At 46.5% G+C, this 14598-nt stretch overlaps 2 protein-coding genes across 2 annotated transcripts; both read left to right on the top strand.

The window, feature by feature from the left end:
- Positions 1-5168: 5168 nt before the first annotated feature.
- Positions 5169-7102, top strand: LOC121324828 (titin-cap (telethonin)). Its single transcript, XM_041267040.1, has 2 exons — positions 5169-5542; positions 5676-7102. Exons 1-2 carry the CDS (start codon positions 5394-5396, stop codon positions 6049-6051), a joined length of 525 nt encoding a protein of 174 aa, XP_041122974.1. The 5' UTR covers positions 5169-5393; the 3' UTR covers positions 6052-7102.
- A 2226-nt stretch (positions 7103-9328) lies between these two features.
- Positions 9329-14166, top strand: LOC121324706 (phenylethanolamine N-methyltransferase). The gene is made up of 4 exons (XM_041266827.1): positions 9329-9469; positions 11589-11866; positions 13346-13553; positions 13724-14166. The coding sequence occupies exons 2-4, from the start codon at positions 11647-11649 to the stop codon at positions 14157-14159; spliced, it is 864 nt and encodes a 287-aa protein (XP_041122761.1). The 5' UTR covers positions 9329-9469; positions 11589-11646; the 3' UTR covers positions 14160-14166.
- The last annotated feature ends 432 nt before the right edge of the window (positions 14167-14598 follow it).

Here is a 14598-nt window from a genome sequence, read left to right as displayed (position 1 = left end):
GAAGTGGCGAGTGTGTCAGTGAAACTGCAGTGAAGAGAGACGAAACGCCGGGCGCCAAGTGTAATAAAAAAAAAAAAAAAAAAAAACAGCACTAATATTTAAGTGTTTTCTCACAGTTGATGCAAGTCATGTATTTCTTCCTAGATTTAACAACAAACAGTGCAGATTTAAATAAACACGTACATGTTAAAAAAAATAAAAAAAATTTAAGTTTAACATTTGTACATTGAAATATAATTTATAAATGTTGAAAACACGTATCACAAATTCAACATTTAAAATCAATACAACAATTTAATCTTGAAAAAACATTCCTAAATATAAAAAATGTTTTTACATTTGACGAGTCAACCAATAAACCAGTGAAATACATGCAAAACATACATTTTTAAAACACTTTGTGATTCAACATTTACCTAAGAGACACATCTGAAAAATATTACCGGTCAGCAATTAAATCTGAAAAAATAAATCTGGGTTTTCATAAAATAAACATTTATTTTGCCAGTTTGATCTGAAGCTAAATGAGCCCATTGAAGCGTGTGATTTTGCATTGTACGCGGCAGAGCTGCCCTTGCACTCCGACAGTGAATTTGCATCTGCTTAAGAACATAAGAAAGTTTACAAACGAGAGGCTATTCGGCCCATCTTGCTCGTTTGGTTGTTAGTAGCTTATTGATCCCAGAATCTCATCAAGCAGCTTCTTGAAGGATCCCAGGGTGTCAGCTTCAACAACATTACTGGGGAGTTGATTCCAGACCCTCACAATTCTCTGTGTAAAAAAGTGCCTCCTATTTTCTGTTCTGAATGCCCCTTTGTCTAATCTCCATTTGTGACCCCTGGTCCTTGTTTCTTTTTTCAGATCGAAAAAATCCCTTGGGTCAAGACTGAATAGATTCAATTCTTTTAGCCTGTCTGCATATGAGGTGCCTTTTAAACCCGGAATAATTCTGGTCGCTCTTCTTTGCACTCTTTCTAGAGCAGCAATATCCTTTTTGTAGTGAGGTGACCAGAACTGAACACAATATTCAAGATGAGGTCTTACTAGTGCATTGTACAGTTTTAACATTACTTCCCTTGATTTAAATTCAACACTATTCACAATATATCCGGAGCATCTTGTTGGCCTTTTTATAGCTTCCCCATATTGTCTAGATGAAGACATTTCTGAGTCAACAAAAACTCCTAGGTCTTTTTCAAAGATTCCTTCTTCAATTTCAATATCTCCCATATGATATTTATAATGTACATTTTTATTTCCTGCGTGCAGTACCTTACACTTTTCTCTATTAAATGTCCTTTGCCATGTGTCTGCCCAGTTCTGAATCTTGTCTAGATCATTTTGAATGACCTTTGCTGCTGCAACAGTGTTTGCCACTCCTCCTACTTTTGTGTCGTCTGCAAATTTAACAAGTTTGCTTACTATACCAGAATCTAAATCATTAATGTAGATTAGGAATAGCAGAGGACCTAATACTGATCCCTGTGGTACACCGCTGGTTACCACACTTCATTCTGAGGTTTTTCCTCTAATCAGTACTTTCTGTTTTCTACATGTTAACCACTCCCTAATCCATGTGCATGCGTTTCCTTCAATCCCTGCTGCGTTCAGTTTGAGAATTAATCTTTTATGCGGGACTTTGACAAAAGCTTTCTGGAAATCTAAATAAACCATGTTAGATGCTTTGCAATTATCCATTATCGATGTTGCACCCTCAAAAAAATCAAGCAGGTTAGCTAGACACAGTCTCCCTTTCCTAAAACCATGCGGACTGTCTCCCGGGATACTGTTACCATATAGATAATTTTCCATTTTGGATCTTATTATAGTTTCCATAAGTTTGCATATAATAAAAGTCATAGTGATGTCAATTCACCGCTTAAAGAAAATAAATAAAAGTTAATACAATGTCGAATTTGGGATCATTTCAATCTCCTATTCACTTGAGTATGGACCTGTTGCTGTAGTCCAGACACATCCATATCCTTATCAACTGTTAAACAGTGGTCCTCAATGCCGTGCCCATGAAGCCAGACCATCATGCCCAGGTTAACCCGGGTCCCAGTGACCCACCCCAGGATGTGGGCTGATACGCTTTGACCCGAGGATGTAAACAACAAAGACTTGCATTTTCCGCATTTGCTGCGTGTAAGTGAAAATCAGCAAGCGCAGTTCGGGACCGATGTGCACAGAGCCTATCGCCGAGCTGGAAAGTACATTTCACAGTCGCTTCACACACATTTTGCAGTTGGACTCTCCTCTTTCGCATCTGTGTCCAACACAATGTGAGGGAACTGGTTTCCAGTCTTCAACCGCTTTAGTGCAACAAGGCAGCTGTGCAGTTAGAGCTGCTGGAGTTTCAAACAGATCTCTTTGCAACGGTGCTACAAATCCAGCAACGCGAGTGGTGACTCTTGGCTGCAGGAACCAAATTAAATAAATGCTTGAGTTCGTCATCTTCCAGTCTAAAAATAGGTTGTGTGTTCACAAGCACGTACTTACGCGAAGCTACGTTTTCCGTGAAGAATGTTCTGGAATCGCCCGGGATGTGACAGTCACTGTATCACCATCGCCACCACATGAAACAGCCAGGGTGGACACATTTATGTCCGTTTACAAATTACTTCGAGGACCGCTGAAAGAAAAACATGTGTAACTCTTCAAACAACCACTGGAGGGCAGTAACAGAACATTCACTTTTACACATTAGACGACAACTGAAATGGTTATGGCTTTTAAACGGAATAACGCTTAGCTTTAAAGATGCTGTGTGCAGGTCACCCCTAACACACTGGCGTGCATTGTGACTGGCTCTCATTGCGGCCGGGACATTGTGACTGAAGCTGAATTCTCACACTCGCCTGCTATGCGATATGCTGTCTTTGCTACTTATTAACGCTGGCCCTGGTGCGCTGCAGATGAGATAGGTCCCAAAGCAACAGGATCCCATTCCAGGCGTCTGAGTCAGGCAGGCACAGCAGATCTGAATCAGCCCTCTGACTCACTCACAAGGAACCCCTGAACTTCAGAAAAGCAAAGCCATGACCAGCCCCGATATATATCCTCTTCGGTCACCAATACTTCATCACATTTTGAGAAATTTGAAAACGGTTTGTGTGAACTTTATAGAGTTCAAGAAGTTGCCCTGCCCTAACATTGATAAAATCGCCTATGCATTATAAAATAAATTGACTTTTGCAGGCATTGACTGAAGGGTCCATATATATATATATATATATATATATATATATATATATATATATATATATATATATATATATATATAATGCCTTCAATCCAATATATAGAGTAGAGAGATTGTGGAGGTGGATTCACAGCATCTTGTTTGTAGGAGGGTCCCGTGGTCAGTCCGAGGAGGAATGAGATTCCCCTTCCCAGCACTCCTAACACATCTTTATTTAACTCTGGTTCCACTGCAGAAGTACTAGAGCTTTTCAAATAACTATCCAGCAAGCAATCTTTGAAGTGGGATGTTTTTTTCCTTAACGGAAAAGGCTGGGGCTTTGGCAACAAGCTCTAGGAATGTCAAACTGAGCAATGAGCGAGAAACCCTAAAACAATCAGGCGGCTGTGAGAGAGAGTGATTCGATGTGTTTCAGTACAGTACAATGGTCAGTCTGCTTCCAGTTACATGCCAGGAAGGGCTCTGGGAGCCCAGGGAATGGTTTCCAGTCCTCGGCTGATTCAGCTATCCTGACTCCTAATCCAGCTGTATTAATAGCATTACTGTCAGTAAATGATCCACACACACACACATAAAATCATGCTAATGTCATAACAGGGTGAGTGTGCAGGCCTGCAGGTATTACTCTCTCTGTCAGAGGAACATTATTCTAAACAAAACAAAATGAAAAGTAGATATTTTATTAAATAGAGGATACAGCTTAACTCATTCACTCATATATATATATATATATATATATATATATATATATATAAATATATATACTATATATCTATAATAACATCATTTAGATGTTCATATTAACATATTGTAATCAAATAAACTACAGAATGATATCGCAAAAGTCTACCGGAAGCCATAACAGTAGTACAGAATTTCATGTTAGATTTTGAAATGTCACCTTTTTCAATTTTTCGTTAAGGATATGGAAAACTACAAAGTGGTGCATAATTCAATATGTTAACGTAAGATTATTCAACAGCTTTCATTCGACTTTCTGAAGCTAAAGGAGTTCATTCTATAGAGGGATGCAAAACGTTTGACCACAGCTGTCGTGTTGTATTCCCACGTATGAGGAATTGTCCTGGCGTGAAAGAGCGGCGGTACGCTCTGAGCGGTCAGGGAGCGCTCTGTTTTTATAACGAAGTACAGTGCATGGAAAATGGTTGAAAAGTGTTTCAACCTAAATTAGGCAGCTGAATTCAGAGAATTACTTTCCTTAGATAAAACTCTGCTTAGAAACCTAGACGTATTTCTCCTGGATTCCAAAAAGTGAGACTGAGAGAAAAAGCGATTTGCCATTTCTGTTAAATAATTACAAAGGCCTCTTCTGTGCCTGAATCTGGAGTTTCGTGTTGCTGATCAATGCCTCAATGTCCAGGCCTCTATACAAAGAGGCAGTTGCTGGTCACTCCTGCTCTGGTCACTCCTGTAGGTCACTCCTGCTCTGGTCACCCCTGCGCTGGTCACTCCTGCGCTGGTCACTCCTGCGCTGGTCACTCCTGTAGGTCACTTCTGCTCTGGTCACTCCTGCGCTGGTCACTCCTGTGCTGGTCACTCCTGCTCTGGTCACTCCTGCGCTGGTCACTCCTGCGCTGGTCACTCCTGCGCTGGTCACTCCTGCTGGTCACTCCTGCTCTGGTCACTCCTGCGCTGGCCACTCCTGCTCTGGTCACTCCTGTAGGTCACTCCTGCGCTGGTCACTCCTGCTCTGGTCACTTCTGTAGGTCACTCCTGCTCTGGTCACTCCTGCGCTGGTCACTCCTGCGCTGGTCACTCCTGTAGGTCACTCCTGCGCTGGTTAGCCACCTCATAATGTCATCATTCCCAATAGTGTTGTCGGCAGTGTCCCCAGTACAAGCTGTGCTGGGGTGTCAGGTAACAGAACAGTGAGTCTGCTGTGTGGATATAGAGAGTTACAGCAGAGCCTGAAATAGAAACAGCAGGGTTATATAAACCAGAGACAGAGCTGAGAGAGCAGCACATCGCCACAGCTACTGGAGACACTCTCAGAGAGAGGGAGACTGAGACAGACAGACAGACTGACTGAGAGATACACAAAGAGGCCTGCAAGAAGTAAGCTGCCAGATACACAGACAGACAGACAGACAGACAGCACTGAGAGATCCTGAGGGACCAGAGATACGCACGCAGTCAGACAGACAGACATAGCAACAGACAGACAGGATGCACGGACGCTCAGTCGTGGTGAAGAAAGCTGGCAGTGTGACTGCAGCGGAGCTGGGCTGCACAGTGAAGGAGGCGAACCCAGGCAAGAAGGAGAGCTACACAGCAGAGTGGCAGGATCTGGTCCTGAGCACCCAGCCCGAGGACAGGTGAGTCGAAACAAGCCTTCCTGCTTATTATCTGGGATCCATGCTGAGACCCTCGCTGTTTTACTCGTGCTGTTTGTTTCTCTCTCACACACCCTTTCACTCCTCTCATAGTCCTTCTCCCTCTCTCTCCCAGGTGTTCGGTGCGAGAGGTGAACGATGCTCGGAAGGAGAGTTTCCACCGCCAGCACCAGGTGAGCAGTATGCTCCAGAGGTCACCCAGTGGGCTGCTCAGACTGGGCACGCTGGGCGGGCCGATGACGGAGTACCAGCTGCCGTACCGCAACGTGCTGCCGCTGCCCCTCTTCACCCCAGCCGAGCTGAGCGGAAAGCGGAGGGCAGAGCAGCTGGCCCGGGATAGTCCCACTCTCGATGGAGCCTGTCCGACCAAGAGAGAGATCAGTGACATCACCAGGGACCTGCCGCCGCTCTCACAGCCGTTCAGGATGGACTTCACCAAGCTGCCCTGTTCGCTGGGCAGGTCGATGTCCCAGGAGGCACAGAGGGGGTGAGGGGAGGCAGCCAGCCCTGGGGGCTGAGGGAGGGGCAGCCAGGCTTCTCCTGGGGGGGTGAGGGAGGGCAGCCAGGGAGGGCTGCAGAGACACTTGGAAGGCACTGCCAGGGTGGGAGTTTAAAAGACAGAAAGGTGTTCATGTCGTTGTTGCCATGCTGCTAACACTCACACTGTATACTGCACAGTTTGCTAACCCTGAGCTAGAAGGCAACCTGAACGGTTTGGGTCTCATTGTATTCACAGCTTCGCTGCTGAATTAATGCGACTCAATTACCTGTATAAGGACCCTTTCTAGGGGCGCTGTGGGGGAAAAAAACATTGGTCTGATCCTGCAGTTTTTCAAAGGTCGCAATTAACTCTCCTTGGAGTTGTGCTTGCGCCTCGTGGAAGACGATAATCATTTCCAGTGGGTTTAGGAAGGTGCTGCCAGAACAATGCAAGCTGGCCTGTGATCCACAGCCATCAGCTTCTTAAACGCTTCCTAATTAATGCCAACTGGGTGGCATCCAGCCCTTGCAGAGCCCTCTAGATATAAATACAGCGCTGGAACCCTCTGGGTTTATCTGCAGCCCGGCGCATCAATTACAGGACATGCCCCAGATTGCTGTTGAAATATGGAGCTTTGTTATACTGCACATGGCTTTGTGTTGTAAGCTGCTCACTGTGATCAAATAGGGAAGAGAGAGAGAGAGAGAGAGAGAGAGAGAGAGAGAGAGAGAGAGAGAGAGAGAGAGAGAGAGAGAGAGAGAGAGAGAGAGAGAGAGAGAGAGACAGAGGGCAATGAGGCAGGTCTCACAGGCGACAAGGCAGGAGCTGGAGTCAGATAGGTGACGCTGAGGGTGCTTTAGAAAGCTGTTTTCTAACGGGTAGCAGTGTGGGGTTTACAGGAAATGTTTGCAATGTAACTAGATAACGAGCATGTCGAAGGATATTGAATGTATAGCGTTTGAACAAATGTAATCACTGAAACCAAACGTGTGGCATTGTAACATTGATTTTAAGTGCATTTTTTGCTTCTGTAAATATTGTATTAAAATTTTCAACTGACACTAAATGGTCTTGCTCCTGTTTGCTTGTGATTGGAATTTGTTAGGAAGACCCCGTTCCCACTGCGCACCGAGACTGCCCAGAGAGAGAGGGGGGGGGGGGGGGGGGGGGGTTCCAGGAGAGTTGGGCGAGGAGGTCTGTGTAATGTGAGTGTGACCCCTACCAGTCCTATTTCCTCTACATTCCTGCTTGTGTTTCTCTGCTCAAGCACCTGTCAGCGGCTGGCAGCGCTGTTCTACACTGGCGGCAGGCAGCCGGCTGGCTTACACTCAACAGATTACTGAAAGCCTTCCCCAAAACAGAAGCAGGTGGAGCTGGATGGGCAGGTCTCAGGGGCTGGCAAGAGGGGCACTGTGTTAGCATGAGCCCCAGCCTTCCCAGCAGCCACTACATGCTTCCCTGGAACTAGAAGGTTCTCAAAGCTGTTGTTGCAGCTCTTAAAAGAGAAATGGATTGTGATCCCCAGTTGTTTCTGTATATGTATTGAAAACATTTGTTTGGAGTTATCAACACTGTTCAGCCAATGCTGATTTAGAAAGCAGCAGGCAGCTTGTATGGAGGTAGATAATGAGTTCTGATCAGAGAGACCCGTCCGCTTCATAATACCCAGCGCCTGCATAGGTGAGGTACACACAGGCAGTCTGGACAGCTGTGGCCAAAAGTCTAGCATCACTCTATAGAATGAACACATTTTGCTTCATAAAGTTGAATGAAGCCTGCTGAACAATATTACATTAACATATTGAATTACACACCACTTTCCATATACTTAACGCAAAACTGACATTTTAAAATGTGACATCAAAATCTAACATGAAATTATGGCTTCTGGTAGACTTTTGAGATATCATTTTGTAGTTTCTTTGATTACATTATGTTAAATAAAATATCTAAATTATATTCATATAATATATATATATATATATATATATAATATATATATATATATATATATATATATATATATTATATATATTTTTTAATGTCTCAATCCTAAAATTCTAGGTCATGCCACAGCTGTATTCAGACACCTCAGCCTTGTTTACTTGCTGTCTTTCGTTCTGTTCTTTGTTTTTTGGAGCTTTGCTGTTGTTTCTGTTCGGAGGTCACGGAAATGCTGCCGGATCTTCTTACCAAAAACAAAAGCTCACCCCAAACCCAGGTTGTAAGCCGTCCTTGCTGTGGATTATTGTGTGGTCCTGGCAGCGCTGTGTTAGCAGGCTGTTCTCTTGCATTCTGGCACCGGGACTCTGTTTCCACTCCATTGCTCAAGTGGCACAGAGGTGTGACATGCCACGATTGCAGCGGATAAAAGTGCCATTCCATGAAAAGGGAAAAACAAATGCTGGCCGCAAATGAGGAAACTTGTATCCACTCAGGAATGCCAACTATAATCCCCTCTCTGAGGTTATTTACAAAGAAAATATCAATCAGTAAGTGATATGCATTGTGGTGGGGGGGGGGATAGCACTGCTGTTTGCGATAGTGCAGTGCATTGCATTCTCTCTCTCCCATTGGTACCCCAATGCGCCAGTGTATGATCGAAGATGGAGCTTCTGCTGTCCAGCTCCAGGTTGTTACAGAGGCCAGCGCTGACAGTCCTGATGGGAATCGTTTCTCTGCGCAGCTGCTTGGCCGATTCCACGCTCTGATTTCAGGGAGGTAAACTGTCAGAACTGTTTCCACCTACAGTTTGCCGTCACAGGATCACATTACTGAGAGGGAACGAAGAATTCACAGCCATGCTGACCCCCTGACCTGACTGCTGAAACACTGATACTGAAATAAGGGTTATTTATTACACTGCTAGAATGAACTGCTTCATAACGTTGAATAAAACCTGCTGAAAAATGCATAACATATTGAATTGCACACCGCTTTGTAGTTTCCCATATACTTAACAAAATACTGACAATTGAAAAATGTGACATTCCAAAATCTCCTTTACTACTCTTGTGGCTTCCGGTAGACTTTTGCAATACTATTCTGTAGTTTCTTTGATTACAGGACGTTAAATACCTAAATTATGTTCATATAGTTTGTTTCTTTTTTATTACGCCTAAAACTCTAGATGATGGAAAACTTTTGTCCACAGCTCTATAGTGGGGTGCTGATGAGAGGTGTTGGCTGCACACCCTTCTTTCTGAACTGTTTGTTTTTCCACAAGCAGTCCAGTTACTAGGTGACCTGCTGCTCACTGATGGAAGAGGCGTGGCTTTGCTGCCGGCTCTCAGCTGGCTCCTGGATGTCTCGATAGCATTTAAGTCCCATTAAATCTGTATTGGCGCTGTGCTGACTGCCCATGAGCAGATCACGAAGATTTATTTAGTCTGCAACAGCGCTGTGTTTCGACCGCAGTTGTTTTACAGGTAATATCGAGTGAATTCATTTGCATCGGGAGAGGGTCTTTAAAGAGCAGGGCAGAGCCAGGCCCGGCCAAGGAATAGTGCTCTGAATGCCAGCCACTATCCCTGTGGAGTCCCGCAGATTAGAGGACACACAAGGACACAGACACTTCTGAGAGATTAGGGGTTTAGCCCTCCCTGGGGTTCGATCGGTGCTGGCTGGGTTATTAGCCTCGCAGCAGGTGTTGGGTTAGATGTAATCCTCTATCGCTGTCCTCAGTCCTAGGGCTGTAGTGGGTGCAGTGATAATACCAGTAGGGTTAGGGAGGCGGCAGCTACATAATTAATACAGACAAAGAGTGTTAATCAATGGGAAAGATTGCGGCTCTCTTTGATTTGGTAAGTCTCAGTCTCATGATGTGATCAGCTGTGTGTGTGTGTGTGTGGGGGGGGAGGGGGGTTCTGAAGGGGACCTGATTGACCCAGTGTGACCCAAATGTGACCCAAAAGGCCCGTCGTCATGGAGACCCCCGGCTGCTGTGAAACCCTACCCAGAATGCTATGATGTAACCCTGCTGTCGTGCTCAAATGACAACCACACTCTGGAATTCTGGTAATGAGCACACACACCATCTGGTCTCTCCTTCACCTCCTCCTACTCCTTCACCCTGTCCTTCTCCCTCTTATTCTTCTACTCCTTCACCCCCTTCTTCTCCTTCTCCCTGTCATTCTCCCCTCCTCTCTCGTTCTCCTCCTTCACCTCCTTCTCCCTGTCATTCTCCCCTCCTCTCTCTCCTTCTCCTTCACCTCCTTCTCCCTGTCATTCTCCCTTCCTCTCTCTCCTTCTCCTCCTTCACCTCCTCCTTCTCCCTCTCCTTCTCCTCTCCTTCACCCATCCTTCTCTCTCTCCTTCACCTCCTCCTTCACCCTCTCCTTCTCCGTCTCCTTCAACCTCTCTTCCCCCTCTCCTTCTCCCCACCCTTCCCCCTCTCCTTCTCCCCTCCTTCTCCTCACCCTTCTCCTCCTTCTCTCTCTCCTCCCTATCTCCTTCTCCCTCTCCTCCCTCTCCTCCTCCTCCTCCCTCTGCCTCTTTGCTCTATCTCTCGATCTCTCAGAGGCTGACAGTGTGATGGACAGCAGGGGTGAGTGGGCCCTGTAACTGTGTTAGGGTCCTGCTCTGGTTTTCATTTATCAGAGTAAACTGTGTTAGACTGAGCACCGAGCCAGAGCAGAGTGCTGAGAGGAGCCCCTCTAGCATTATCACAGAGATCCTATCTGAACCGCTCCACTGTGCTGCGATGGGAGCCAGCAGGGAAATAATGAAACGAATGTCCTTGTCGTCCTGTTACTATTCCAGTTTATTGGATAATAGTCAATGTGTGTGCCAGGCAGTGAGCGAGTTTCATTTCTTTGAAGTATCCTGGTGGAGCAGTTGCAGAGTCTTTGACACTAACAGACAGAACTCATGTGCTGCATCGCCCTCCTCTGGCAGATTGAGTACAGTACTTTTATCCAGTAAAAGGATTACCAGATGATTCTTTTAGCACTCCTGAAAGAGAAAGTTGATTGTAGGACAGTGGACCAGCGTTCACACATTGTAGGCGGCCGTTGTGTCAGAGAGGTTTCTGAGGTTTGATTTTATTGTTTGAGTGTTTAAAATACGAATGACTGGACTATGTAAAAAGTTAAAAGTACATGTGAGTGAACTATTCTGCTCAGGTCCAATCAGGCTTTAGGTTTACTCTGGTGCTTTCCCGTCATTCAGATTCAATGGAGGGTAAAGAGGCTTTGTGCATTTGTGAGTGGTGCCGGAGATAGACTGGGCTGCTAGTGTGATAAGAGATTAAGATACAGTGAGATGGAATAATGTCCGCTGGCTTCATATAGCAATCTAATGGAGCTCCAATTAAAAGTAGCTTTGAGGCACGGAGACCATCAGAATAATATCAGATTACTGCACTGCAGCCCAACTCTGATCTGAGAGTGAAGAAAGGGAATCGTTTCAGTTTGTTAGGCTGCCTGAGGGTGGGAAGGAAGATTCTATCTGAGAAAATAGGGAGAAACAGAGAAAGATAAAGACAGCAGGGAGCTGGACCTGCTGTAGACAGCCCCCAGACATAAGCCACAGTATAAATACCAGCAGCTCCCCGGCACATCCCTAAGAGACGGAGAGAGAAACAACGACACACACAGACCAAGAGATGGAGAGACAGGGACAGAGGGACCGGGAGACACAGGAACGCCAGGCGGGCAGTCAGACAGATGCGCAGGCGAGAGGGTCAGCGATCAGGGAGAGCTATCAGAAGTTCGACCCGCGAGCCTACCTGGAGAATAACTACACCCCTCCCCGGGCTGACTTCTCCCGACCAGACAGCATCGTGCCCTGGAAACTGAAATGCCTGCGAGAAGCCTTCAGCCAGGGTAGGGACTGTGAGAGAGAGAGAGAGAGAGAGAGAGAGAGAGAGAGAGAGAGAGAGAGAGAGAATGTTTGTGTCACTGTGAGAGAGTGTGTGTCACTGTGTGGGTCACTGTGTGAGTGTGTCACTGTGAGAGTGTCTGTGAGAGTGAGTGTTACTGCGTGTGTAACTGTGAGAGAGTGTGTGTTATTGTGCGAGTGTGTGTATGTCACTGTGTTTCTGTACGAGTGAGAGTGTGTGTGTGTGTATGTCACTGTGTTTCTGAACGAGTGAGAATGTGTGTGTATGTCACTGTGTTTCTGTGTGAGTGAGTGTGTGTGTGTGTGTGTGTGTGCGAGTGTGAGTGTCACTGTGTGAGTGTTTGTATGTCACTGTGTTTCTGTGCAAGTGACTGTGAGTGTGTTTTTGTGTGAGTGTCACTGTGAGTGTGTGTGTGTGTGCGAGTGTGTGAGTGTCACTGTGTGAGTGTGTCAGTGTCACTGTGTGAGTGTGTCACTGTGTTTCTGTATGAGTGAGAGTGAGTGTCACTGTGTGAGTGTGTCACTGTGTTTCTGTATGAGTGAGAGTGAGTGTATCACTGTGTGAGTGTGTCACTGTGTTTCTGTGTGAGTGTCACTGTGTTTCTGTGCGAGTGAGAGTGAGTGTCACTGTGTTTGTATTTCACTGTGTTTCTGTGCAAGTGAGAATGTGAGTGTGCTACTGTACGAATGTGAGTGTCACTGTGTGAGTGTGTCACTGTTTCTGTGCGAGTGAGAGTGAGTGTCACTGTGTGAGTGTGTCACTGTGTTTCTGTGTGAGTGAGAGTGAGTGTCACTGTGTGAGTGTGTCACTGTGTTTCTGTGCAAATGAGAATGTGTGTGTCATTGTGTGAGTGTGCTACTGTACGAATGTGAGTGTCACTGTGTGAGTGTGTCACTGTGTTTCTGTGCGAGTGAGAGTGTGTGTCACTGTGTTTCTGTGTGAGTGTGTCACTGTGTTTCTGTATGAGTGTGTCACTGTGTTTCTGTGTGAGTGAGAGTGAGTGTGTCACTGTGTTTTTGTGTGAGTGTCACTGTGTGAGTGTGTCACTGTGTTTCTGTGTGAGTGAGAGTGAGTGTCACTGTGTGAGTGTGTCACTGTGTTTCCGTGTGAGTGAGAGTGAGTGTGTCACTGTGTTTCTGTGTGAGTGTCACTGTGTGAGTGTGTCACTGTGTTTCTGTGCGAGTGAGAGTGAGTGTCACTGTGTGAGTGTCACTGTGTGAGTGTGTCACTGTGTTTCTGTGTGAGTGAGAGTGAGTGTGTCACTGTGTTTCTGTGCGAGTGAGAGTCACTGTGTGAGTGTCACTGTGTGAGTGAGAGTGAATGTGTCACTGTGTTTCTGTGTGAGTGTCACTGTGTGAGTGTGTCACTTTGTTTCTGTGCGAGTGAGAGTGAGTGTGTCACTGTATGAGTGTCACAGGCCCTGAGATCAGTGTGGTTGCTCAGCCTCTCCCCCCTTCTCCAGGTGATATCTCGGGCCGCACTCTCATTGATATCGGCTCAGGCCCCACAGTGTATCAGCTGCTCAGCGCCTGCGAGTTCTTCCCGGAGATCATCCTGACAGATTACCTGGAGGTGAACCGGCAGGAGCTCCAGCGCTGGCTCCGCAATGAGGCAGATGCCTTCGACTGGACCCCCTACATCCAACATGCGTGTGAGCTGGAGGGCAAGGGGTAAGAGCGAGAGATGGGGCAATAGAACACAGTGTGTGTCAGCTGGAGTAAAAGAGATGCATACAGCACAGCACCTGTGTGGTGGGTTTGATACAGGGGGAGGGTAAACAGATGTGGTTATGTGTGCTCTCAGACTAACTCCTGCCCTCTCCCCCACCCCCCACCTTCAGCAGCTCTGCCTGGCCTGCCAAGGCGGCTCGACTGCGCTCGGTGGCGAGTCAGGTGATCCCGGTGGACGTGCATTGCTCAAACCCACTGCACCCCCGAGTCCTGGCCGAACCGGCAGACTGCCTGCTGTCCTGCTTCTGCCTGGAGGCTGTGAGCCCAGACAGGGAGAGTTTCCAGCAGGCGCTGAGGAACGTGAGCTCCCTTCTGCGGCCTGGAGGGCACTGCCTGCTGATTGGGGCTCTAGATGAGTCCTTCTACCTGGCCGGGGAGGGAGTGCGCATCCCCGTGGTGCCTGTGGACCAGCCCTTCGTGAGCAGCAGCCTGCAGCACTGCGGCTTCCAGATCCTCACCTTCCACACGTACACACTGCCGCCCAGCATGAAGGTGGGGGTCGATGACGTGGCAGGCATATTCTTCGTCAAGGCCAAGAAAATGTAGAGAGGGAGGTGAGCAGAGATGGAGGAGGGGGAGTGGGAGAGGTGAGCTGAGAGATGGAGGGGGAGTGGGTGAGGAGAGTGGAGAGATGGAGGAGAGGTGAGTGGACAGATGGAGAAGAGGGGAAGTAGGAGAGAAGAGGGGAAATGGGAATGACAGAGATGGAGAACAGGAGGGTTCTTGGTAATGTTTAGTCTTATACAGCTAAGTGTTGGTTTGTTTTTCCGATGGGCTTTTAATTGCGTGTGTAATGCTGCCATCTGCAGGGAGTTACTACCAATGACATGTTATAGCTCTGAACTGTGTGAAGAATCCAAATCAGATTAATACATTGTGCCTTACATAAAATCAAACTGTCCTTTATTAAAATGCCTCTGTATCTGTGCATATGTGCTGTACATCCCCCGCTAAATAAAATGATTACATTTTAGCATTGTCTCAA

The sequence above is a fragment of the Polyodon spathula genome, chromosome 12, assembly GCF_017654505.1.
Source record: "Polyodon spathula isolate WHYD16114869_AA chromosome 12, ASM1765450v1, whole genome shotgun sequence".
Classification (NCBI taxonomy): Eukaryota; Metazoa; Chordata; class Actinopteri; order Acipenseriformes; family Polyodontidae; genus Polyodon; species Polyodon spathula.
The sequence above is the reverse complement of the archived record's forward strand: the minus strand, read 5'-3'. Positions and strand labels throughout refer to the sequence as shown.